The sequence below is a fragment of the Saccopteryx bilineata genome, chromosome X (genome assembly GCF_036850765.1).
Source record: "Saccopteryx bilineata isolate mSacBil1 chromosome X, mSacBil1_pri_phased_curated, whole genome shotgun sequence".
NCBI classification, from domain to species: Eukaryota; Metazoa; Chordata; class Mammalia; order Chiroptera; family Emballonuridae; genus Saccopteryx; species Saccopteryx bilineata.
This window is the reverse complement of record NC_089502.1, coordinates 78619774-78647749: the sequence shown is the minus strand read 5'-3', so window position 1 is coordinate 78647749 and position 27976 is coordinate 78619774. Positions and strand designations below refer to the sequence as shown.

The 27976-nt window shown below is 35.4% G+C and overlaps 1 protein-coding gene across 11 annotated transcripts in view; it reads left to right on the top strand.

Moving 5' to 3' along the window:
* Positions 1 to 27976, top strand: part of HDAC8 (histone deacetylase 8) — a 290590-nt gene that overhangs the window by 95615 nt on the left and 166999 nt on the right. For 8 of the 11 annotated variants that reach the window (XM_066249901.1, XM_066249900.1, XM_066249904.1 and 5 more), the window contains 2 exons: positions 668 to 840; positions 3249 to 3343. In XM_066249901.1, the coding sequence (XP_066105998.1) occupies positions 668 to 840; positions 3249 to 3343 (268 nt within the window). Of the gene's footprint in view, positions 1 to 667; positions 841 to 3248; positions 3344 to 4332; positions 4455 to 9691; positions 10684 to 27976 lie in introns of those variants that run through there. The other 3 variants (XM_066249908.1, XM_066249906.1, XM_066249907.1) reach the window with 3 other exon arrangements.

The following is a 27976-nucleotide window of genomic DNA, read 5'->3' as shown; positions in this document are numbered from 1 at the left end:
AACTTCCTTTCCTTTTCACTTATAAGGTTTCTAACTTGAAAAAAGCAGTTAGGTTGATTTGATAGCATTGAATGACTCAACCCAAAATCATGCTCATTTGTACCTGCTACAATTTGTTCTTTAGGCTGCCTTCAGATTTATAATTTTTGATCAGTTGTTGCAGTTTCCTTCCCTATAATATTGTAGTTGCATATGAATTGGAGAGGTCTGCATTTTATAACCCAGAAGTTCTTTAGCATAATAAAAAGTAAGTTGATAATGTTTATGCTTCAAAGCATATAATTTTCTTCACCATCCCCCAGTGATAACTAGGTGATAAAGTATATATTGACAATATTTAGTTATCAGAAATAATAGTTAACAACTAGTCAATATCTATGTCTTATTTTCCCAGATTGTAAAATGGAATAAATGTGTATATTATGTACTATGGTTGTTGGTGTTAAATTAATATGAACATTTCAAAGAAGTTAGTTTACTGAGATATAATTTACATACAGTCTGATTCACCCTTTTCAGATGGACAGTTTGAAGAGTTTGACAAGTTGAATTTTTTTCTTCAACTTATTTCCTGATTCAACTCTCACTGGCTCCATCACCATCCCCACCACTAAACCAGACTGACATGCCTTTTCCTGACGTTTTATATTCTTTCTCTTTTCTACAGTGTACTAAAGGAGGTATACATAGCCTTTAATCCTGAAGCAGTGGTTTTACAACTGGGAGCTGATACAATAGCTGGGGATCCCATGTGCTCCTTTAACATGACTCCAGTGGGAATTGGCAAGTGTCTTAAGTACATCCTTCAGTGGCAATTGGCAACGCTCATTTTGGGAGGAGGTGAGTACAAAAGAAGGTCACCAGGAGAATTTGTTGACCTTCTATATTTTACTTATTGACACTGAGGGGAACTTGACTTTCATAGATTAGATAATATCAACCTGCCTGTGATCCAGAAGCCTGAGTCAGTGAATTCTGCCACCTTCACAGTTCAGCATAAGGAAGTGCTATGATGCCCTTCTGCTCAGTTGTGCATTCTGAAATAAAATGTTCAATTCCTAAAGTAAATGTCTTTGAGTTAAAGGTGACACCAGATCTTATTAAGAATAGAGGATGTTAACAATGGACTTTGATCCATCTTCTTTTGGATAGTCCTTGATTCTCAGTTCTAATAACAATCTTATAGAAACATACCACTAAATATCTAAGCCTACTCAAATATATGTAGTAAACACATGAATTCGTTAAAACTAAGCTGAAATCAGGAATGACTTCTGCCCCATATCCACCTTAAAAAGCATGGATTTGTTACAGTAAAGTAAAATTGAGAGATCTAAAGAGTCTATTGGACATTCTTGCCCTCAGTGTGTACTGATGTTTTGCATTGCTTAACCAACAGAAAGCCGAGTCTGTTTAATAGAAGTATTTACACATCTGTGAAAGGGACCTCTCACAACCTCAACTATTTTTGAAGATACCTTGCTTAGAATCTTCTGTCTGGCACAATCTTTATTTGATGAATGTATTGATGTCTTAAAATCAAGTGGTCAGGTTAGATTGAGCTTAAAATGTGTGTATTATGGAACAGTTGATAGTTTGTTGACTTGTCAACATGTTGTAAAAACCAAAATTAGAAGAAATCATGGGAAGGCCTTATGAATAAGAGTGAGCATTCAATACAAATACACAAGCCCAGTTTCTTGGCAGCCTCAAACTCTAGAGGGATCCAAATTAAAGGTGCTTATAAGAGACAACCTCATAGAATAAGCCAGAAAAAAATGTATTAACTTCAATTCATGGAAAAGATAAAATTAATAAGTACTGTAGGACATATGAATTTCCTTGACAGTACAAAGGATGGTGATTATGATACAGGTACAGTTAGGAGAGGAAAAGACATATCTCTTTGTGAATTAAATTTTTGGTCAAGGCCTTTACTTAGTATTTTCAAAGCTTCTTAACTTTCTCAGCCCGAAGGTTTGGCTTTTGAAATATGCATATTCCTGAAACTGTCTCTGTATAAATGAATTTGTAGAAATCATATTGTATGTATGCTAGAGAGAATTAATTACTTAAAACCTATAGTGACTCTTCTGAAATGAAACAATCACTCTCAATAAGTCAACCTTAGAAATTCAGATTTTCCACATCAGGGGTGTTTAAAGTAATACCTTTAATATTTCACTGAAATGTTCAACCCCCAATAACACATAGATGATTTGTAGAGATGACCATGAGCCCAAGCTTCGGTGGACCTATTGAGCCCTAAAGGAAACATTCCTGAAGCCCTAGCATCCCTGATCTTTCAAAGCAAAGCAAAGTTTAAGAAAATGGTGACCGTATGTCCCAATTTATATGTGTTATCACACTGTAATTATTAATAGTGTCCCCTTTTACTCTTAAAAGTATACCATTTTGGATGATGAATTTTATGGTTACCCTTCCTAAAATAGGCTGGATTCGATTTCCTTTAGGCTGCACTGAGATTATAAAATCATTCCATTTTATTTTTACACTCTTGGAATCTAGCTAAAGGCCACTGTTCTAATGCTTGCATGGCATAACACATTTATTCAGAACAAAAATATGCTGATTATTAGTCAGGATAGTATGGCTTCTGGGTAACTGTGACAGGACCTGACGAGATGGGTCAGTGTCAGTCAACAATCCCTTCCTTATCTCATTCTTTTTGATCTATGCTACTAGGCCTGCACTTTGTGGAGAAAAGGAATGCTGATATTAAAAGAAGGAAGTCTGTTTCTGTTAGCATTTTTCTTTTCTTTTTCCTGTATGTATCTAGTGCTATATCAGGCAATAGGTTTAAAATACAAACCACATCCAGCAGTCATTTTATAGAATTGTTGCCAAATGCATCACAGGAACCTTCATGTTGGGTAGGTCACCTCAAGAGATTCAGGTTCCAGGATCTCATTCTTGCTGATGATTTTTGATGGAATTGAGGAACGTAGCATCCTCAGGTGCATATTTGTTCCCAGATGAGAAACTTTTCAATCTTTGTAGGCCTTGACCTTCCCAGTTCTACACGGTGTATGGTCTTACTGGTCCACTAAAGTCTGCCTACTAGGTGGTTTAAAAATATAAGGGGATGTTTGGGTGAAATTCTGCAAGTGAAAGTGGTCCTTGTAGCCCTTTTATTAAAACATTTTTTTCTCCTTCCTTACCCCCCTTTCCTCTCCTGCTGTTTTGTGACTATTCTTTCCTAACTTCACAATTCTTGGTGGAGACAGGAGGCTATAACCTTGCCAACACGGCTCGATGCTGGACATACTTGACCGGGGTCATCCTAGGGAAAACACTATCCTCTGAGATCCCAGATCATGAGGTAAGTAAGGCTCTGACAAGTCCTCTCTTATTTAAGGGGAAGAGCTGAGTCATTTCACCTAATCAAAATCACGTCCTCACTACTCAATACCGTTTTGTTGAGAGACACTCCAATAACAATAACACACTGTCTTGGCAGAATAGTGGATTCTTGTTCCAAATATTCAAGACCTTCTGCCTTTTTTTTACAAGAGATCTCAAAGGCCAACCAACTTTAATTTCTCAATTAATTACAGAGACTGTAGGAAGGGGTCACCTGTTCACACAAAGAACTCTTTGGAATATGTGCATATTTTTTTCCCCTACCTCAAAAAAGAAGGGGGAATTTTTTAAATGTATAAGCTGGGTTCTTGTCTAGCTTTCAGAAATCCCATAGGCAGTTTGTCGCACCTATGTTATTTGGTGGTTGTCCTGCTCTCTTCGTTTTCTTTGTCTAATGTAAAATTTAAGAAACTCATAATCACCACAAAGATATGTCTGGTGTTTTTCCAGTGAATAGTGGCACACTGAGACTGGGGCAGGACCATTAAAAATGTAAACCATGTCATTGGAACCCTCACCATTTTCTTTAATCAGATGAGATGGGCTTTATGTTTTCCAAAGCAAAGATGTCTGTTCTAGTTTTCCCAAAACAGGTTAATAGAAAGTTATCTGGGACCTCTGAGTGTACTGATAATCCCTTACCCAATGGTGTGTCCCTTCTCTTCCCACCTACTTCTGTACCTGGCAGGAAGCACGTTAGCATAGAGCAGAATGTGCAGCTGCAGATCTATACTGTGTGACTTTATAGTAATGAACAAATACCTGCCTTCCCACTTTCTCAAACCACTTTCCAAGGTATAGAGATAGTACTTTGGTTAACATTGTGAATCCTGCCAGATGAAGAAGCTGTGCACTTGGCAGCATTATGTTTTTGAAAGTTACTATTATTTTTTTTTAATTAGAAGCAACTTAAACTAATTTCTTCTTCCAATTTTCTTCCAACCACAGATGAGGTATAATATGTATCTCAGAAAAAACAATGTGTCTACAATACTAATAGAAGGGAGCCTATAATTTGAGGCAATTTGCTGGTATCTTATCTTGACTTGACTTACCTTTATTCAATATTTGAAAGCTTTATGAAATATAAAGGTAAGCAAAGAGATGTAATCATTATTACCATGGGAGTATCTCAGATTGCATTATAATTTAAAGTACTGAGACTTTAAAAACTAATCAAGTTTTGTCAAAAAATAGTTTTAAGCACATAGAAGCCTGAATTGAAAATGTGTTCTGTTCTTAGGAAACAATGCAAATCCATAGATTCATCTTTCTTAAAAGGTGGATAAAATTTTAATAATGATGAATACTGCCTCTGGTACCTGGAGAAGCTATGTGCCTCAATGGATGTGGGCTTGGCCTTATAGATTGATATGTCCTGTCTTTATACTGATATATTTTGCCAGATTAAATGCTATCTAATGCATGCAAAGTGCCTAATACAGTTCTTAGCACATAATAAGGCACCTTTGAAATCAAATTTCCTCCTTCCCCTTTGCATGATCTTAAAAACTTCTTATAGTCATTCATTTATGACTTTGTCATTCATAAATTTCTCCAACCCCATTTTGTTTGTTTTAAGATTTTATTTATTGATTTTAGAGAGAGGAGAGAGAAAGGTTATGGGGGGGGAAGCAAGAAATTTCAACTTAGAGTAGTTCCTTCTCATATCTGCCTTGACCTGGAAAGCCCAGGGTTTTGAACCAGTGACCTTAGCATTCTGGGTTGACACCTAATCCACTGTGCCACCACAGGTCAGGCTGTCCAAACCCTTTTTGAATCCCTTCTGTCACATCTTTCTGGTATTAGACATGGGAGTCATATAAGAAGGAACAAAGAAAAAAATGCAAATGACAGTCTTCCAAGTACAATAAGATAATATTTTAATGAAAATTGCCAAACATAAACACAGTGTGAAGTATGAAGTTTTGTGCCACAATACATAGTTGCACACAAATATGCTTGTGGTCATCTGTAATCAAATCAACAAAAGGTAGATCAAAAATACTTATTGAAGCAAATCAGAAAAAAACAAGAACTACATGATTCCATACATTGGTGGAACATAAAAATGAGACTAAGAGACATGGACAAGAGTGTGGTGGTTACCAAGGGTGGGGAGGGAGGGAGAACATGGGAGGGAGGGAGGGAGAGAGTTAGGGGGAGGGGGAGGGGCACAGAGAACTAGATAGAGGGTGACGGAGGACAATCTGACTTTGGGCAAGGGGTTTGCAACATAATTTGATGACAAAATAACCTAGACATGTTTTCTTTGAATATATGTACCCTGATTTATTAATGTCATCCCATTACCATTAATAAAAATTTATTAAAAAATAAAAATAAATAAAACAAACAAAAAAAATACTTATTGAGCACCCACATTGTGCCAGGCACTATGCTAGGTGTCTTGGAAGATGCAAAGACACCAAGACTTCATCCCCAACCTCAAGCAGTCAGGAAGGTGGTAGTATAAGTGCTGGGGGGAATGTGTAGATACATAAGTAATTATATTACAGAGCAGAATAAGAACCATAAGATAGTAGAAACAATGGCTATGGAGATGTGCTTCAAAAAAAAATAAAAAGGGGGTACAGAGGAGTGTACAAAACACCCTGCCTCCAGGAGCTGAAAATGTAATTGAGAAATATAGTCAGTGACAAGGTCAAGACACAGCAGCATTCAGCCACAGTCTGGCAGACTCCATCACTATCTTCACTCTCAGTCTTGGGCTTTTGTTTTCCTGTCTCCTGGAATAATAAATAATACTCCTTCTCTTCCAAAATCCTTTCCCCAACCTTTCAGATGCCTACCTAGGTCCAGATTCAAGCCCTATACCTTTAATAATTCCTTACCTAAATATACCAAAATCCTTTCAGCTCTTCCTATTATTTGTTAAATGTTTCTTCATTCATTTAAAAAATATTTATTGGGCCCCTACAACTTGTCAGTTCCTATTCAGACTTAAATTCAGAGATAGAAAGACTAACAAGATAAGCCCAGTGCCCTAAAATAATCTCATCATCTAATAAAAGCAACAGATTAATGTGCTCAAATCCAGGACAGATGAGGAACATAGAAGAAATGTTTTATCAAAACATTGAATTTAATCTTAGAGGCTGACTGGGAGTTTGCCAAGTGAAGAAGTGGCAAAGGCATTCTAGGCAAAGATTGGAAAGAACCTGGTGCCTCATGTGACCACTGAGAGGATTGATATAATATTAGAACATAGGGTTTATGAGATAGAATGGAAAAGATAAAGGCTTGAATGGAAATTGGAGCCAGATATTGAAGACCTTTTAATACCACAGTTAAGAACTTCACTTTTTTATTCTATGAAAACAAGATGAACATTGGTTTTTGGAAAGCTCACTTGGTAGAACATGGAAGATAGATTGCAAAGGGAGAGACTTGAGAAAGACAAATCTGCTAAGTGGTTCATGTATAGTCCTCTAATACTTATAGTCTGCAGCATTCATTTGGTCATTTGTGTTTTGATTATCTGCATTCCCCCTCAATGCCTAGCAGTGATAACCACCCACCTAGTTGGTTTTAATTCATTGAATGAACAACCGAATAAATGAGTGATTGAATAATATATGTCTCAACATTCACATTGGAAAACTTCTATTTTTAAGATGAAAGAATTGAATGTATAATCTAGCCATTTTTTGGAAATAGTTTAACCCTACTAGCAGCTACTCACCCTTTACAAGAAGTACCAGGTATATACCAGCTTTAGGAAATAGGTGTATCCATTTGAAAAATGCCAGATTGCCAAATGATGGAAAGGCAAGCCCAGCACTAATATTAGAAATGATTAGTGGTGAAATTTTGATCATAAACCCCATGAGATTCAAAACTAGTGATGCTATAAATTTAGTGGTCAGGGAGTTGTCCCAACCTAAGAATTAGGGAGCCAGGTTGGCCATCCAGGCATGGAATAAGGAAGCAATTCCAGCTGAAAGAAGCATTGGGCCCAGATGAGAAAGCTGAGAAGAATGGAGCCTGCCTATATGACTGACCCAGATATCTGTACCATAGGGAAAGCCCAAAGGTGATATGAGGTCCCACAAAAACACCAGTGCATGGCTAATTTAAGAAATCACCCACTCTATGTAATAAGGCATATGGGCTATTCTATATACTGATCACAAAAATTAGGAGGCATTTTATAGCTTCATATTTGTTTTGAAATATCCCCTAATTTTTGTAAGCAGTATATAAGAATGTTCTGTAATCTGGTAATACGATTTGGATCCTATGATATAAAATAGAGTAAGACAGTTATATATTGTGTATATATACATATATATACATGTATACATATACATATATACAGATATATCAGTTATATGTATATACCTGAATCAACATGTAAGTTTATAAACAAAATTTAGTGAAAAAAAAATTTACTTAACCAGCCACTTTTGATGGACTGTTAGATAAACTATGCCTCATTTATACAAGGGAATATATGTAGCTATTGAAAAGAATTAAGTGGATTTATATACAAATATATACCGCTAATGTAAAATCACCTTACAGTGCAATCTGTAGGTTACACTGAATCTATGGCTTGGTTTGGGGAGAAAAAGACATTTTAACAATAGTTTAATTATTTAGCTGCCAAATTTGTATTTATAATTTTTTTGGTGTATTTTGTTTGAAAATGGAAGTAGGAAATGGAATTTATGGGTCTGTATTTGGAAAAAAAGTCAGTTGGTTTTCATAATTTTTTATTGATACCCATTTGGGGCTCGTGGAAGGTTCTGTCCAAAGATTTTTGACAGCACAGCCAGTATTACACACACAAGACAAACTCAGTTTCTATGCCAAACAGGAAAGCATTCAACATGTAGTCCTACATTACATTTTCTACACTGCTTGCGCACATTTGTGCCACATACAACACATTTCCTTTGCTTTCCTTCACAAAGTCCTTTCCAATACATGTCCAATTGGATCAAATCTAACACCTTCAGGTACATGGCTTCTCCTTGTCACGCTTGAACTGGGTCTTCTGGTGACTTTAAGATTGGATAATGGGTCTTTCTTCATATATGTTCTTGCAATGTTGCGTCTGAAGTCTAATAATGAGATGCTTTCATTCAAAGCATTATAGAGAACATGGGCGTTAACAACAGCAACATCAATGGCATTTGTAAAAAGAGGAAAATACCACTTCTTTCTTCTAAATTTAATGCGATGCTTTTGGACATTACAGTCCAGCTTGTCAACACCACCCATATACTTGTTATATTGCCCTACAATGTATGGTCTATCTACTCGACATTTTTTCTTTTCTTTCTTAGAGTATCTTTTCACTTTTTCTACAGGTAGTACTCCTAAATAATTTGACATAACTTTGACACAGTTATTGTCATTCTAAATCAATGCAAAAATGTCATTATTTTTATCATAACAGCAATCATATGATCCACGTTGTTCTTTTTTCATAATGCTATCAGATTTTAAGGGACACTTATTCATTCCATTATACCATGCTATTCCTGTCGCCTTTATATTACGTTCTTTCAATCTCAATAATAATTTAAAGATGGTAAAGAAATTGCCAAAAAATACTTCATATTCTTATGGATACTGCAGAAAAGAAGTCATCTTCATTATTACAGAGGCTCTTACACCACTCACAACTTGTTATTCTTCACATTTTCCTTCATAAATATCCATATGAAAACAATACCCAGATTCAGAGCAGCACATGGCCCATTGTTTGAAACCAAACCTGATTGGCTTTCCTCTTATAAATTGTTTCAAGAAGTGGTGTCCATATCTTACCATTAGCTCACCGACTGAAAGCTTTTGAGCAAATATTCCGAACTTTTTAAAATTTGAATTTAATTTGTTAATCAGAGGCCAAATTTTAAAAAGTTTATCCTTCTTTTCCATGGCAACTATGGAACTATTGTTGAAATGCAAGTTTCTTTTTATTTCTAAAACCTGTGCTTTGGCATACAGTTTCTAACACAGGTAAGATTCATATCTTCATCCTCACACCAGTATAATTGTTCCTGTGGTAAGGAATGGTATCCAGATAACAAAAATATTCTAATAAACTTTTTAAGGCAATTTGTTGAAAAGTCAAAATTATGTCTGTTGTTTTTGTCTTGCATACATTATACTTTGGGTTACTATGTAGCTTAGCAAATCTTCATCGAAAAATTCTTCAAATATGTCAACAGGTGATTTATTTTTCAAATGTTAAGTCATTTTTTATTTCAGTGCTGATACATTATTGTTCTGTAATGTACTACTGCAAAACTTTTTGTCCTGTTTTTTCCAGTCATTCTTCGGCAACACTTTACATTTTTTTGTGTGTGTAGATGATGGAATGTCTTCTCAGGCACTAGAATGTACTTCTAATTGACCAGGAACATCCTGAGGAAGAGTGTCTTCTAACATATTTTCATCAAGTTCTTCACAATCTGATACTGTATCCACATTATTGGGAGGCAGTTCAACTATATCAATGGTTTCTTGTTCTAATTTGTCAAAAAGTTTGTCATTTCCGAGTAGTTCTTCAATCTCTAACAATAAGAAATTCTCTAGTAGCCATACTGCCCTGAAAACTGCGGAAACAAAAAAACCCAACTATGAATTACTAAAGTACCTAAATATTGTCAATTTTAAACATAGAACATTCCATGGGCCCCAAATGGGGAACTGCATATTTTATAGCATATCTTTTATAGTAGGTATCATATGGATTTTCATATTATTGTGCTATCTATTAACTAAAAGGATGTGTTAACAGTCTCACACACAAACCTGCCAAAAAAAAACCCCAGAAAAATTATAACCAAAAGTTCCTTGGAAAACAATGTAAACGTTGGAACGCCATTTTACCCCAAAAGTTATACATTTTTATGTCAAGCACTTTTACAGGTTAGACAATATTGAAACAGAAAGTACTTTTGAAAACTAGAAGGTATATGTGTTTAAAAGAATGCACATCTATTTACTATAACCGTACTGTAAGTGAGAAAAAAAATAAAATATTAAAATCCCCATGTGGGAACTGCAGCAGTTAATCTTTCAATCCATGCAGTTGCTATATCTTTTCACTTACTTGTGTTTAATTTCAGTTTTTAATTTATACTTTTCAACAGGTGTCATGTACAAATTTGGTTAAATTTGATGTTGTTATAAATAGTAATTTTAATTTTCAATTGTTTTTGCTAGAATATAGAACTACAATTTATTTTTTATATTGATCTTGAAAAATGTAACAGTGCTAAGCTCATTAGCACTAGTATTTTTTGTAGATTCCTTAGCATGTTCCATGTATACAAACATGTCATCTATGAATAAAGACAGTTTTACTTATTCTTTTACAATCTTCTTGCCTTTTATTTCTTTTTCTTGCCTTATTACACTGGTTGGGACCTCCAATGCAATGTTGAATAGAAGTGATAAGAGTGAACATCCTTGTCTTTTTCTCAGTCATAGGGGGAAAGCACTTAATCTTTCACTATGAAGTGTGATGTTAGCTGTAGAGTTGTGGTTTTGTGTGTGTGTGTGTGTGTGTGTGTGTGTAAGTGTTCTTTATAAGACTGAAAAAGTTCCCTTCTATTCCTAATTTACTGAGAATTATTCTCACAGATGAGTGCTGGATTTTGTCAAATGCTTTTCCTTCATCTATTGAAATGATCTTATGGTGTTCTCTTACCCTGTTAATATAGAAAATTGCATTAATTTTTGCTATATTTTAATGTTAAACTAACTTTGCATTCCTGAAATAAACCCTACTTGGCCATGGTATACTTTCCTCTTTCTATATGGCTGGATTTAATTTGCTGAAATTTTGTCAAGGAATTTTGTGTCTATGTTGGTGAGGGATGTTGACCTGTTATTTACTTTTCTTGTAATGTCTCAGTCTGGTTTAATATCAGAGCAATGCTAATCACATAAAATTACTTGGGAAGTATCCCTCCCTCCTCTATTTTCTGAAACACTTTATATAAAATTGATGCTGTGTCTTACTTACATGTTTGATAGAATTCACTGGTGAAAGCATTTGAGCCTGGAGTTTTCTTCAGGGGAAGGTCTTTTTTTTTTTAATTATAAATTCTATTTCTTTAATAGTTATTTGGCTACTCAGATTTTCTATTTCTTCTTGCTTCCATGTTGATAATTTGTCTTCAAGGAATTCCCTAATTCATACATAGTATTTCCTTATCATTTTTTTAAATGTCTGTATGAGCTGTAGTGATATTGTCTTTCATTCCTAGTATTGCTTATTTCTGTTCTTTTTTTATAATCATTTTAGCTTGTCATTTACCAGTTGTATTGAACTGGAGTTTTTTTCTCAAAGAACCAGATTTTAGTTTCATTGACTTTATTTATCTCTATTTCAATATTTCTGTTCAAATCTTTGTATTTTCTTCCTTCTACTTTGTATTGATTTTTAGGTTTTTTTTTAGTTTTTTTTTATAATAGAAACATAGTTCATTGATTTTAAACATTTACTCTATTTTAAATAAACATTTTGTGCTATAAATTTTCATCTGAGCACTGCTTTAGCTGCATTCCACAAATTTTGATGTTTTTATTTTTATTTGGTTATATATATATATATTTTAGCGAGAGACAGACAGAAAGCCACAGATAAAGAGAGAGACAGAGACAGACAGGAAGGGAGCAAAATGAGAAGCTTCAACTCATAGTTGTTGCACTTTTAGTTGTCCATTGGTGGCTTTCTCATATGTGCCTTGACCAGGGGGCCCCAGCCAAGCCAGTGCCCCGTGCTCAAGCCAGTGACCTTGGGCTTCAAGCCAATGGCCTTTGGGCTCAAGCCAGTGACCGTGAGATCCTGTCTATGATCCCACACTCAAGCAGACAACCTCAGGGTTTCACACCTGGGTCCTTAGTGTCCCAAGTTGATGCTCTATGCACTGTGCCACCAGTCAGGCTGGTTCAAAATATTTTCTAATTTTCTTCTCTGACTGATGGGTTGTTTAGAAGAGTGGGTTTTCAAAAATTAAGTTTCAAGTATTTGAGGACTTTCCAGATATTTTTATTTATTTATAGTAATTTAAATTTTGTTGTGCTCGGGTAACATTTTGCATGATTTCAGTACTTTTATATTATTTGACATTTGTTTTATGACCCAGTGTATGATCTGTCTTGATGAATGTTTCATATGCAGTTTGCAAAGAATGTGTATTTTTGCTGGTATTGGATGGCATTTTCTATCATTATCATTTAGGTTATATTGGTTAAGAGTGTTGTTTATTTAGCCCTGGCCAGTTTTCTCAATCGATAGAGCATTGATCTGGTGAGCAGAAGTCCCAGGTTCAATCCCGGTCAGGGAAGACATGGGAAGCAACCATCTGCTTCTCTTCCCACCTCCCCTTTCTCTCTCTCTTCCTCTCTTGCAGCCAGTGGCTTTATTGGTTCGAACGCCAGACACAGGTGCTGAGGATAACTCGGTTGATTCGAGTATCAGTCCCAGACAGGCCAGGGTCTGTCTCTCTATCTCCTTTCCTCTCACTTAAAAAAAAAAGTGTTGTTTATGTCTTCTCTATCACTGATTTTCTGTGTGCTTGTTTTGTCAATTTCAATTACTGAGGGAATTGAAATTTCCAGCCATAAATTTGGATTTGGCTATTTTCCTTTGTAGTTGTGTTGGTTTGGGCTTCGTGTAGTTTTGAAGCTTTGTTATTACATATATACATATTTAGGGTTGTTATATGCTATTGATAAATTGACCATTTATTATTATCAAATATCCCTTTTTGTCTTGTAATATTCCTTGTTACAAAGCCTATTTTATTTGATATTTATATTGTCACACCTGTTTCCTTATGATTATTATTTGTGTGGTATATCTTTCTGTACTTTTACTTTTAACCTATTTGTATCTTCATATTTAAATTGTTTCTTCTTATAGACTGTACATGGTTGCATACTAATTTGTTATCCATTTTGACAATCTCTGCCTTTTTATTGAGGGTACCTAGATCACTTACCTTTAAGTAAATTATTTTTATGTTATCCACTTTCCTATATGTTTTCTATTTGTCCCATCTGTTCTTTATTCCTTTCCATTTTCCTGCCCTCTTTTAAGTTAAATAAATATATTTTAGGATTTTATTTATCTCCCCTATTTTCTTATTGGCTGTAATGTTTGGTTTTGTTATTTTGTGATTGCTCCGGGGTTTACAGTATGCATGTTTAACTCACCATTGTCTACCATCAACGTTCTTCCATTTTTCCCTTTTCCTTTCTTTGTGCTATTATAGTCAGATATTTTACTTTTGTGTTTGTTATAAACTCCATGATATATTGTTATTGTCTTACTTTAAAGAGTCAATTCTATTTTTTAATTTTTAAAGTATTAATTCATTTAAAATAAGAATAATAGATCCAATACACTTTACCACAAATAATGTTATGATTTAAAAAACTATTTTAAAGACCAAAAGCAGTAACATTGCTATCCATTTGTCCACTTCTATAATATCTGGCTTAATAGATGCCAGTTGACTTTTCATACCTGCTTCTACATTAGTGTATTTTGATTTTGTTTTTGTTAAAGTATGTGAAGAAAATTTAACCTCACATGGATACATAATTGGAAAAGGGCAAAGTATTTTAATAACCTTTTCTGATAATTATAGATATTCTTTGATGCAACACAAAAATTTCTACAAATGGTAATTTCTTATTTTATTTTTACTTAGACAATTAAATTTAACAGGGTGACATTGGTCAACCAGAGCACATAGATTTAGAGAAAACACTTCCACATCATTTGGACAGTCGATCATGCCATATACCCATCACCCAAACTTAAATCATCCTCCGTCACCCTATATTTTGTTTCTCTTGAAGCCCCTCCCTCCCCACTCACCCCCTCCCCCTTTTCCCTTCCCTTCCCCCTGGTAACCACTGCACTTTTATATATGTCTATGAATCTCAATTTTGTGTCCCACCTCTGTATGGAATCATACAGTTCTTAGCTTTTTCTGATTTACTTATTTCACTCAGTATAATGTTATCAAGGTCCATCCATGTTGTCATAAATGATACTATGTCATCATTTCTTATGGCTGAGTAGTATTCCATAGTATAGATGTACCATACCATATTATCTTTATCTAATCCTATATTGAAGGGCATTTTGACTATTTCCTTGTCTTGACCACTGTGAACACTGCTGTGATGAACATGGGGGTGCATGTGTTTTTACGTACCCATGTTTTCAAGTTTTGGGAGTATATACCCAGTAGAGGGATTGCTGGGTCATATGCTAGTTCTATTCATAAGTTTTTGAGGAACCACCATGTTTTCTTCCATAATGGTTGTACTACTTTACATTTCCACCAACAGTGAATGAGGGTTCCTTTTTCTCCACAGCCTCTCCAACACTTATTACCTGTCTTGTTGATAATAGCTAATCTAACAGGTGTGAGGTGGTATCTCATTGTAGTTTTGATTTGCATTTCTTTAATAGCTAGTGAAGATGAGCATTATTTCATATATCTATTGGCCATTTATATTTCTTCTTGGGAGAAGTGTCTGTTCATGTCCTCTTCCCATTTTTTTATTGGATTGTTTGCTTGTTTGTTGCTGAGTTTTGTGAGTTCTTTATATATTTTAGATATTAGTCCCTTATCTGAGCTGTTGTTTGAAAATATCATCTTCCATTTAGTTGGCTGTCTGTTTTGTTTTCAGTTTCTTTTGCTGTGCAGAAGCTTCTTAGTCTGATGTAGTCCCATTCATTTATTTTTGCCTTTACTTCCCTTGTCTTTGGGGTCAAATTCATAAAATGTTTTCTATTGCCAAGGTTCTGGAGTTTAGTACCTATGTTTTCTTCTATGTAATTTATTGTTTCAGACAAACTGTAGTTGAATTTCATTCTTTTGCATGTGGCTTTTCAATTTTCCTAGCACCATTTATTGAAGAGGCTTTCTTTTCTCCATTGTGTGTTTTTGGTTCCATTATCAAAGATGGTTTGACTCTGTTTCTCTCTCTCCCTCTCTCTCTCCTCTCTAAAAATGAATAATAAATAAAATTTAAAAAAAAGACTGTAATGATATGAACTTCCCTCTTATTACTGCTTTTCCTGCATCCCAGAGATTCTGCTATGTCGTGTTGTCATTTTCATTTGTCTGTTTATATCTTTTGATCTCTTCTGTTATTTTTTCTTTAACCCAGTCATTTTTTAGAAGTATCTTGTTTAATTTCCACATTTTGGTGGGTGTGTTTACTTCTCTTTGCAGTTGAATTCTAATTTCAAAGCCTATGGTCAGAGAATATGCTTGGTATAATTTCAGTCCTTCTGAATTTGTTGATGTTAATTTTGTGGCCCAGCAAATGGTCTATTCTTGAGAATGTTTCATGTACACTAGAGAAAAATGTATACTCTGACATTTTGGGATGAAATGTCCTATAGATGGCTATTGTGTCCATTTGTTCTAATGTTTCATTTAAGGCTGATATTTATTGATTTTCTGTTCGGATGAATGATCTAAAGCCATCAATGGTGTATTAGGGTCTCCAAGTATGATTATATGTTTTTCAGTTTGTACTTTTAGATCAGTTAGTAGATGTCATATATTTTGGTGCTCCCTGGTCTGCTGCATATATATTAAGAAGTGTTATGTCTTCTTGATGCAATGTCCCCTTTATCATTATGAAGTGTCCATCTATGTGTCTAGTTACCTTTATCCTGTAGTTAGCATTGTCAGATATAAGTATGGCTACACCTGCTTTTTTAAAAATATTATTTGCTTAGAGAATCATTTTCCAACCTTTCACTTTAAATTTATTTTTATCTTTGTAGCTTAGATGTCTCTTGAAGGCAGCATACTGTTGGGTTTTGCTTCTTGATCCAATCTGCTACTCTGTGCCTCTTTATTGGTGAGTTCAATCCATTTTAATTTAGTGTAATTATTGATACTTGAGGATTTCCTCTTGCCATTTTATATACTGCTTTCTGATAGCTTTGTGTCTTGTTTGGTTCTTCTTTTTTGTTTTTCTGTCATTTGTTTTTGTTTGGTGGTATTCCATACTTCTATCTTCCGTTTCTTCTTTTTTTAAGCTATGTGTTTCAGTAGTGTATTTTCAGGGGTGGTTACCATTAAGTTATTAAAAGAAAAATTATCAGATTTATTAGAGTCCATTATTTCATGAGTGTTTCTGCACTTTATGCTCCTTTGTTACTGCTGATCTTTATCCCCTCCCCTTTTATGTTATTGTTGTCACAGATTATCCTTGTTTTTATTGTATTTTGTTAAAAATTTTACTTGTAGTTTTGTTTTGTTTTGTTCTTTGTATCTGGTTGGATAACCCCCTTTAGTATATTCTGTAGTGGAGGTTTTCTGGTGATAAATTCCCTCAGCTTCTATATGTCTGTAAATGTTTTCATTTCCCCTTCATATTTGAAGGATAACTTTGATGGATATAGTATTCTTGGCTGGTAATCCCTCTCATTCAGTACTTTAAATATTGTAGTCCACTCTCTTCTGGCTTATAGAGTTTCTGCTGAGAAATCTGATGATTGCCTAATGGGCCTTCCTTTATATGTTATATTCTTCTTTTCCCTAGCTGCCTTGAGGATTTTTTCTTTGTCATTGATTTGTGATAATTTCATTACAATGTGCCTTGGAGTAGGTTTGTTTGGGTTGAGGTAACTTGGTGTTCTGTTTGCTTCTTGGATTCGAGGCTCTAACTCTTTCCACAGGCTTGGGAAGTTCTCATTGATTATTTGTTTCAATATGTTCTCCACTCCTTTTTCCCTCTCTTCTTCTAATATAACCATTATTCTTATATTGCTCTTTCTGATGGAGTCAGATAATTCTTGTAGGACTTTTTCATTTTTTTTAAAATTTGTGAGTCTCTCTCTTCTCTCTGTAGTCTCTCTAGTTGCCTGTCTTCAATATCACTGATTCTGTCCTATATCTGGCCTGTTCTATTAGCTAAGCTTGTTATCTCATTATTCAGTTCGTATATTGAGTTTTTCATCTCTGCTTGGTTCTTTTTTATGATTTAAATTTCCTTGGTGAAGTACAGTACTTTTTTTGTTCATTGATTTTTTTTTTGAACTCACTAAATTGCCTTTCATTGTTTTCTTGTATCTTATTGAGTATTTTTACAACTTATATTTTGAATTCTGTCATTAAGCTCCAAGGTTTCTATGTAATTGAGATTTTTTTTCTGGAAATTTTTTATCATCTATCTGAGCTACATCTCTATCTTGTATATCCATATTTGATTTCTTTTTCTTTGATGGCATTTTCAAATGGTATTATTAATAACCCTACCAAGAGATAACTGAAAAATAATTTTAAAAATACAGTGAAAAAATGAAAATTCTATAAATAATAAGTAGAACAAAAACTACAGATAATAAAAAGAAACAGAAAAAAATTCAAAACACAGAATAAATGAAGTAAAAAACAAGAAAAATGCCACAAAAAGAAGTATATTATATAGTAATTTGATGAAAAATGATGTTCAGGTGAGAGGGGAAAAAAAGAAGGGAAAAAGAATATAAAGGTGATAGAAGGAGGACAGAGGGGAGAAGAGAAGAGAGAACAAAGTAGAGAAAGTGTCAGAAATGAAACCCTTGCAAAAATCAAGAATAAAAAATGTAACAACAAATGATAATGAAGTTCACATGGGAAAAGGAGAAATAAGAAAAAGGAAAGAAGAAAAAATGGGATAAAACAGAAAAAGGAAAAAGATAACAAAAAGTATTTTTTTCCCCAATTTTGAGAGGTAACGTATTTTTTTTCTGGTAGGAAGTGCTATACTACAAGATTTGCCTTGCAAGATTCTTGGGTGGAGCTCTGCTGAGGCATCAATGTCATAATTATGCAGGCAGGGCTGTCGTGTTGGTAGGAGGGGCTGGTTGTTAGGGCTTTGCAATTTTATGGCTCTGGCAGTGGCCAATCAGGGGTCCTCTGGGGCCCTCCTCTATGTCCCAACAGAGCAGGGGATCAAGCACCTGGGCACCCCTGCCTCTCGAAAGAGAGAGCAGCCTGGAGACCCAGCCGATGCGGGTCTGCCACCACCACTGTTGGCACAGCAAGTGGAGCAAAGCAGGATGGAGAGGCTGGGGTGACACAGTCCAGTCCCTCCTCCGATACCACTCTAAATACTCAAAGCACAGCCCTGGGTAGAGCAGGGGCTGCATGCCACAAGCCAGTGTCCAAGCTTCGGGAGCAGTTGGGGCAGACATTGCAGATCGGGCATTCCGCCCAGACATGCTAAACTCCACTGGACAAGCTGGTACCCGAACTTCTGAGCCAGTGGGGCGCAGATCCCAGATCAAGTGCATCTGGCACCACAATGCTAAACTGTGCTGGTCACACAGGCAGATCAAGTGTGCCTCAGTGCCCCATGGGCCGATCTCCACAAGCTATTTGCACACAGTTCTTGGGAGCGCGCCATGTTCTCTGTGTGTGCCCAGCACCTGCAATTGCAGAGCGCCTGCAATCACGGTGCGGCAGACACCAGGGAAACAGTCCTGCTCCCCATTCTTGGTCTTTGTGCCTATCTCAGCTTCTTCCCCCCAGATTTTCCTCTTCTCCTGGCTCCAGCTCTGAAACAAAACCTGTGCTAACAGTATCTCCCTCCCTCAGGTTCATGAGGAAAAAGAAAGACTCAGTCCTCTGGCATTTTATTTCTTCTGTGAGCAGATTCTATCTTTGGCCCATCTTCTTGCATAATCATACCTTTGTCTATCTGATGTATGTATATTTCAGGTTCATCTGGGGTATTTTCTCTGCATACAGTATGTCCGTAAAGTCATGGTGCACTTTTGACCGGTCACAGGAAAGCAACAAAAGATGATAAAAATGTGAAATCTGCACCAAATAAAAGGAAAACCCTCCCAGTTTCTGTAGGATGATGTGGCAGCATGTGTGTATGCGCAGATGATGACATAACACCATCTATACAGCGGAGCAGCCCATAGCCATGCCAGTCGAGATGTGGATGGTACAGAGGAAAGTTCAATGTGTTCTGTGGCTCGTTAAATTCGAATCCATGACCAAAGTGCAAGGTGAATATCGGCACATATATAACGAAGCGCCACCACATAGGAATGACATTACTCGGTGGGATAAGCAGTTGAAGGACACTGGCAGTTTGGTGGAGAAATCTTGTTCTGGTAGGCCATCAGTCAGTGACGAGTCTGTAGAGGCTATATAAGATAGCTACCTAAGGAGCCCTAAAAAAAATCTGTGTGTGAACCCACATCGAACTGCACTGAATAGGTATGAAACTGGGAGAGTTTTCCTTTTATTTGGTGATTTCACATTTCTATCGTCTTTTGTTGCTTTCCTGTGACCGGTCAAAAGTGTACCATGACTTTATGGACACACTATATAACTGTAGAATTTGTTGAAATTTCAAGGGGAGAGATCGGGAGTATCTCTCATAGTGCCATTTCTCTGACATCCCTTACTAATGGTAATTTCTTAAAGGTTAATACTGATGGAATCTGAAACCATATCAATGAACTTTATATTGTTACATGGAAATTCAGTCATCTTTTAATTTGAATGGATACTTGACCCATCTTATACATATTGATTTTTAAAGAAAATATTGGTTCACTAAATTATGTGAATATTAAAAATATTGAAACATTTTATACAATATCAAAAAATTACATTAACTGGTATCAGCATTGATTTCATTGGAACAAAGCTTCAGTTTTGCGAAGCTATGAAGCTTCTGGTGGCAGAATGTTTTTGAATATTTCACTGAAAAGCATGAATATTATTATTGGCAACATATAATGTCAGTATTTATCCTAAAGTGATACACTTACTTTATTTATGAGAAAATATCCACCAAAAGTATTTAATCATGGTTTTTCTATCATTCGTTCTTTCAGGCAAAAATGATGTTCCATGGAAAGTAACTACTTAAGCCCCAACTTTTTTTTTTATTTATTCATTTTAGAGAGGAGAGGGAGAGACAGAGAGGAGAGACAGAGAGAAGGGGGGAGGAGCAGGAAGCATCAATTCCCATATGTGCCTTGACCAGGCAAGCGCAGGGTTTCGAACTGGCAACCTCAGCATTTCCAGGTCGACGCTTTATCCACTGCGCCACCACAGGTCAGGCTTAAGCCCCAACTTAATCACAGATGTGCTTTTCCTCAAGACAATTACCAAAGTATAGTTTATACCAGAAGCAACTTCTGTGTTCTTACTATTTTTCACACAATATTAAATCCAGGATCAAGATTTAATAATTTTTAGTGCTTCACCAAAAATATTCTTAAATAAAATTGAATTTAAAAATTTTAAAATATTTTCTTTTTACTGTGAGTACATTACAGTAAATAGTAAAATAACTGCTAGTATACTTTGGTGCTACTGCCTTAATTTGAACCATACTACCAGCAGTTTTTTGTTTTTGTTTTGTTTTTGTATTTTTCTGAAGCTGGAAACGGGGAGAGACAGTCAGACAGACTCCCGCATGTGCCCGACCGGGATCCACCCGGCACGCCCACCAGGGGCGAAGCTCTGCCCACCAGGGGGCGATGCTCTGCCCCTCCGGGGTGTCACTCTGTTGCAACCAGAGCCACTCTAGTGCCTGGGGCAGAGGCCAAGGAGCCATCCCCAGCGCCTGGGCCATCTTTGCTCCAATGGAGCCTCGGCTGTGGGAGGGGAAGAGAGATACAGAGAGGAAGGAGAGGGGGAGGGGTGGAGAAGCAGATGGGCACTTCTCCTGTGTGCCCTGGCTGGGAATTGAACCCGGGACTTCTGCACGCCAGGCCGACGCTCTACCACTGAGCCAACCGGCCAGGGCCAACTACCAGCAGTTTTACCCACCATTGCTTTTGCACCTCCGTGCAAATATAAGCTGAGTTGCTCCAGGATAAATCATGACATTCAAACAAGTTATTCAGCATTTTTAATATTTTAGTACTACTTGTGTTTGTTGCCAATCATTCACATAAAGAAAGGTTTTCTTCAAAGGTTAGTTAGTGCTTATACCACATGACTAAAAGCAAAACAGCAAGTCCAGCCACATTTGTAGACTTGTCTGTAAAGTGAAAGCACAATTCTGCAAATGAAATAACTAAATCATCATGTTTAGAGCTAAATGTTTAAATAAACAAGTTATTTTACCATTGAAAAGAGACAGTACAGTGATTTATTTTACTAACTTTTTATCCAGTAGGCATTGAGCAGTGTCAACTGTCTAAGGCTTTATTGGTCTCTGAGCTATCAAGTGCATTTCTCCAGCCCATGCACTCAATAACTGAGGCATAAGATGCTTCAGTAACATTTTTATTTCTAGTTTGAAAGCTCTAATAAACTTGGTGTTTTGATAAGCTCATAATTTCCACATTTACAATATTCAATTTCCCTTTATCAGTGAATGGTCTGAAAATGATGCCACCACGTAAATAGAAAATTATTTTGAAACTTTGAAAATGTCCTGTACATGATGCTAGAAGGTAAATTAATGACATATACTGTATAAAGATAGTTTTAGTCACATTTTTGTCTTATTTGAAATTTGACCCTATGTCTTTGAAGTAAATGTCTTCTTTCTATGAGTCAGAGCCCTCACTGATTCTTCAGTTTCATCTTTTTCAGCTTAAACATAGATGTTACAACTCTGATTTGAGAAAGCAAGTCTTACAATTTCTCTTTATTTAAGTCTACAATCCATTCTTGTTATGTTTCTCTCTAGGTGGAGGTAAAATTCTGGGATTCCACAATTAATAAAGTTTCAGAAGTTAAATATAATTAAGGAATACCCCTTTCATATCCCTGTTATGACTAGGGTGTCCAGACACAGGTCTATGGTGCTAGTACTTCAGAGGAGAGAACTAAGAAGCTTAAGGAAGTGGCTAAAGTGAAGATTTAGAGCCCAACCAGTCAAGAGGTCTCATAGTAGGGGCATCTGCTGTATGGGTTCCAGCAGGGGGTGCAGGTAGGCTAGACAGTTACTCAAACTTAAGGAATGAAATGCTCAGGCTAGAATGCACGAGCTATGACCAGTTCTAGACCATACCCTCTGTATCACCAGGTGGGCTGTGCCACCTTTTGACTGAAATGCATTACCTCACTCTGCCACCTGATAGCCTGCCTCACTCCTCCATGGCCTTCTATGGCATTTACTTTTAGTCAGCCACCAAGGGACCTGCTGTTCCCAACATGACCCTATGTGATCATTTAAGGAAATTAAAAAATGAGTAAGAAAATACCTTTTACATTTACCTGTATATGTAGCTTTTCTAGATTTTTCCAATTTTTTGTGCTGATTCAGGTTTCTACCTGGTAAAAGTTACATCTGTCTAAAACACCTTAGTTAATTTTTCTTATACTGTAGGTCTGCTAGCAACAAATTTAGCTTTTGTTTGAAAAGTATTTTGTCTTAAGGTTTGTCTTAATATTTTCACTGGGTATAGAGTTCTTGCTTGATAATTTTTTTCTTTCAGAACTTTAAAGATAGCATTCCGTTGTTTTCTTGCTTGCATATTTTCATGAGAAGTCTGTGAAAAATCTTATTTTTTATTCCTTTGGGTAATACATGACCCACCCTCCTTTTCTGGATGCTTTTAACTTTTTTGTGTATGACTAGTTTTCAGCAGTTTGATTATAGTTTGCCCTGGTGTGGTTTTTGTGTTTATTCTGTTTGCAGTTTATTAAGCTTCTAGGATCTGAGGGTTTATGGTTTTCATTAAATTTGGAAGTATTTCAGCTATTATTGCTTTTCTGTCCTTTCTTTTCTCTACTTCTAATTCCAGTTAAACTTATGTTAGACCAGTGTTATTATCCCATAGGTTACTGCAACACTTTAGATTTCTTTTAGCCTTTTATTTCTCTCTGTGACTCATTTTGGATAGTTTCTATTGCTTTGCATCCAAGTTCATTGATCTTTTCTTCTGCAGTTTATAACTGCTATTAATCCCATCTAGTGAAATTTTCCTTTCAAATATATTACTTTTCATATCAAAAATTTCTATTTTTAAAAGTATTTTCCAATAAAATAAAATCTTATAAGAAAAGACAACAAGGAAAAAAATCTTCTAATATTGTATTCTTATTTTCTTTATAGACTTAAATATATTGAGCATATTTATAGTAGCTGTTTTAAGGTTCTGCTGTACTTACAGAAGTAATAGTGTCTCTGTAATTTCTGAATCAGTTTCTGTTGACTGATTTTTCTCCAGGTTATATACACCATTTTCCTGCTTCCTTGTATGATTAGTATTTTTTTCATTGAATATCTGACATTGTGAATTTTATATTGTTGAGTGCTGGATTTCTTTGTATTAATTTAGAGTATTGTACTTTATCTGATAGACAAGTTAATGAGGATCTGTTTGATCCTTTTAAGGTTTGTTTTAAAGCTCATCAAGAGTAGGTCTTGAGTAATATTTACTCTTGGGCTCATTTAGCCCATTTAGAAGGCACTGCCCTTGTGAAGACTCTCCAGATGTTCCATATATTCAGTGAGGTCTCTCCACTTCGGCCCTGTGTGAACCATCTTATAACTCTTCAGAAACTATTTCTATGGAAGTTTTTCTACACTATCTTTGTAAACTTTTACCCTATATATGTTTAGATTGGTATTTATCGAAACTCAAGGGGACTTCAATACATATTTCTAGAATCTTTTTTGCCTTAGCTCCACTCCACAATTTCTAAGTACCTTGACCTTTCTGAACTCAAGTTTCTGTCTCCTCTGCTTAGAGTTTGCCCGACTCTCTTTAAATGCCCCCACCTCTGAAGCTGTGGTCCAGGGATTATATCCAGGCAGAAAGCTGAACTGATGACAGCACTCACCTATTTGTATTTCTTTTCTCTCATATTGCTAGATTGTGTTGCACATTGTCCAATGTCTGAAAATGTGTTTCCTATATTTTGACAATTTTCCAGTTGTTTCTAAAGAGAAGATAATTCCACATTGTTTTTCTCCTCATAGCGAGAAGCAGAAGCCCTTCACTTATATGCTTTTAATTTTTCCTACCTATATTTTCAAAGGATATTTTTACTAGAAATAAAAATATTTTTAAAAATTTTTATTTAAAAATTTAAATTTAACAGGATGACATTGATCAATAAGAGTACACAGGCTTCAGGTAAACATTTCTATAGCATTTGAACTGTTGATTATGTTGTATACCCATCATCCAAAATCAAATCATTTTCTGTCACCTTATATTTCTACCTCTTTACACCCTTGCTTCTCCACCCCAATTTTTCTCCCCTATACTCCCCTCCCCCGGTAACTTTTTCACTTTTATCTATATCCATGAGTCTGTTTTATACCCCACCTATATGTGAAATCATACAATTGTTAGCTTTTTCTGATTTACTTATTTCACTCAGTATAATGTTCTCAGCTTCCATTCATGTTCTCATAAATGTCACTAAGTCATCATTTCTTATGGCTGAATAGTATTCCATTATATACACATAGCATGTCTTCTTTATCCAATCCTCTACCAAGGAACACTTTGGTTGTTTCCATGTCTTAACCACCTTGAATAATTCTGTGGTGAACATGGGGGTTCCTGTCTTTACATTCCAATGTTTTCAATTTTGGGGGGTAGATAACCAGTAGAGGAATTGCTGGGACATATAGTAGTTCTATTATTATTTTTTTCAGGTACCACCATACTTCCTTCCATAATGGCTGTACCAGTTTACATTCCCACCAGCAGTGAATGAGGATTCTTTTTCTCTACAGCCTCTCCAACACTTGTTATTACCTGTCTTGTTGGTAATAGCCAATCTAACAGGTGTGAGGTGGTATCTCATTGTAGTTTTGATTTGCATTTCTCAAATAGCTAGTGAAGATGGGCGTTTTTCATATATCTGTTGGCCATTTGTATGTCCTCTTGGGAGAAGTGTCTGTTCAGGTCCTCTCCCCATTTTTAAATTGGATTGTTTGCTTGTTTGTTGCTGAGCTTTGTGAGTTCTTTTTATATTTTGGATATTAACCCCTTATCGAAGCTGTTGTTTGAAAATATCATCTCTCATTTAGTTGGCTGCCTATTTGTTTTGTTTTCAGTTTCCTTTTGCTGTGCCTTTTAGTTTGATATAGTCCCATTCATTTATTTTTGCCTTTACTTGCCTTGCCTTTGGGGTTAAATTCATAAATTGTTCTCTATGGCTGAGGTCAATAATTTTAGTGCTCATGTTTTCTTCTATGTAATTTATTGTTTCAGATCTTATATGTAGGTCTTTGATCCACTTTGAATTAATTTTTGTGCAGGGGACAAACTAGTCAAATTTCATTCTTTTGCATGTGGCTTTCCAATTTGTCTACTTTCTTTTCTCCGTTGTGTGTTTTTGGCTCCTTTGTCAAAGATAATTTGTTCATATATATATATATATATATATATATATATATATATATATATATATAGTTTTACTTCTGGGCTTTTGAGTCTCTTCCATTGGTCTGTATGTCTGTTTTCTCTGCTAATACTAATCTGTTTGGATTATCGTGGCTCTGTAGTACAATTTGAAGTCAGGTAGTATACTGATACCTACAACTTCATTCTTTTTTACAGTATTGCTTTGGCTATTTGGGGGTTTTGTGCTTCCATAAAAGCCTGGTAATTTTTTGTTCTATTTCTTTAAAAAATAACATTGGGATTTTGATGGGGATTGCATTAAATTTGTATATTGCTTTGGGTAATATGGCCATTTTAACTATGCTGATTCTTCCAATCCATGAACATGGAATAATTTTTTTTAACATGGAATATTTTTTCATTTCATTGTGTCTTTTTCAATTTCTTTCAATAATGTTTTGTAGTTTTCAGTATATAGGTCTTTCATTCCTTTGTTAAGTATATTCCTAGGTATATTACTTTGTTGCAATCATAAAAGGAATTGTTATTTTTTGTTCATTTTTCAAACTTTCATCATTGGCATATAGTAAAGCAATAGACTTCTGTATATTGTTTTTGTATTCTGTGACTTTACTGTATTGGTTTATTGTTTCTAATAGTTTTTCAGTGGAGTTTTTGGGGTTTTCTATGTACAGGATCATGTTATCTCAAAAAGTGGTACCTTTATTTCTTGCTTCCTGATATGGTTGCCTTTTATTTCTTTCTCTTGCCTGATTGCTCTTGCTCAAACTTCCAGTACTATGTTAAATAAGAGTAGAGAGAAAGTCAGCCTTGTCTTGTTCCTGATTTTAGAGGGAAAGCTTTCACTTTTTTACCATTTAGAATGATATTAGTTGATGGTTTGTTATATATGGCCTTTATTATGTTGAGATATTTTCCTTCTATTCAAATTTTATTGAGTGTTTTAAACATAAAGGAATGTTGTGTCTTATCAAATGCCTTTTCTGCATCTATTGATAGGGTCATATGGTTTTTGTTTTTGTTTTTTTCATGTGGTGTAGTATTTTGATCGATTTCCATATGTTGAACCATCCTTGTGCTCCTGGAATGAATCCCACTTGATTGTGATGTATTATTATTATTTTTTATTTAGAAAATTAAATGTAACAGCCTGATCTTTCCTCTTCCATAGTCGTAGAGAAAAAAAAACCCAGTCACTCTGGGCTTGTCTCCTCTCTAGAACTCACCACAAGTGCGTTTTATCTCTGACCCCCATTTCAACCTGTTCCACTTTTAGTCCACTTTTGGTTCCACTTTCAGGTATGCCTGCAAGCCCAACTGGGGTTCCTTTGCTGTGTTATAGTTGTTCAATTTATTGAAATTCCAAGGAGAGAAATCACGAGTATCTCTCACACTGCCATCACTCTGACATCATTCTGAGATATAAAATTGTATTTTGACTTTTCTTATATTCTTTGTCTTCATCATTTCTAATGGAAAGTCAGTCTTTTTAAAAATCATTGTTCTCCTCTATATCAGCATTTTTAAACTACTAGTCCATTGACTGATGGTAGTCCACCAAAAATTTTGTGCCTTTCCTGGAAATAGTTAACCACCCTGATGTTGTATGAAGACTTATACAGTTTATAATCCCTGGGCCTATAACCTTCATACAAAATCAGAGTAATTAACTCTTTCCCCGACTGCCAGTTTATAAACATGCAGTTGAAAAACACTACTCTGTATACTATGTTTTTATTTTCCTTCTGGCTGCTTTTACAAACTTATGTTTAGTTTGTGTCATAAGGTACCTCCGAGTACTTTTTTGGTATTTATCTTGCTTGGGATTGCCTAAATTGTTGAATCTGTGAGTTGAAGTTTTGGATATAATTTGGAAAATTATCAGCTGGAATTTCTTTACATTTAGTTTTTCCCTATTTTGTCTCTCCTATCTTTTGGGACTTATTTACACATGGTAGATGGATTGACACTGTACTATAAGTCACTGAAGCTCTCATTTTTCCCCCAGTATTTCTTCTCTGTTTTAGTTTACTTCATTTCCATTGACCTATCTTCAAATTTAGGAATTCTCTCTTCTTAATATCAATCTAATATTAATCCCATCCAATGGATTTTTTAATCTTCTCCAATGATTGTTTTAAACCTCTTCATTTTGAAATCATTTTTAGATTTACAATTTCAAAAATATATAAAGATGTTCCACATACCCTTCACTCAGTTTTCCCCAGCAATAAAGGTTATATACCTGTATTATAG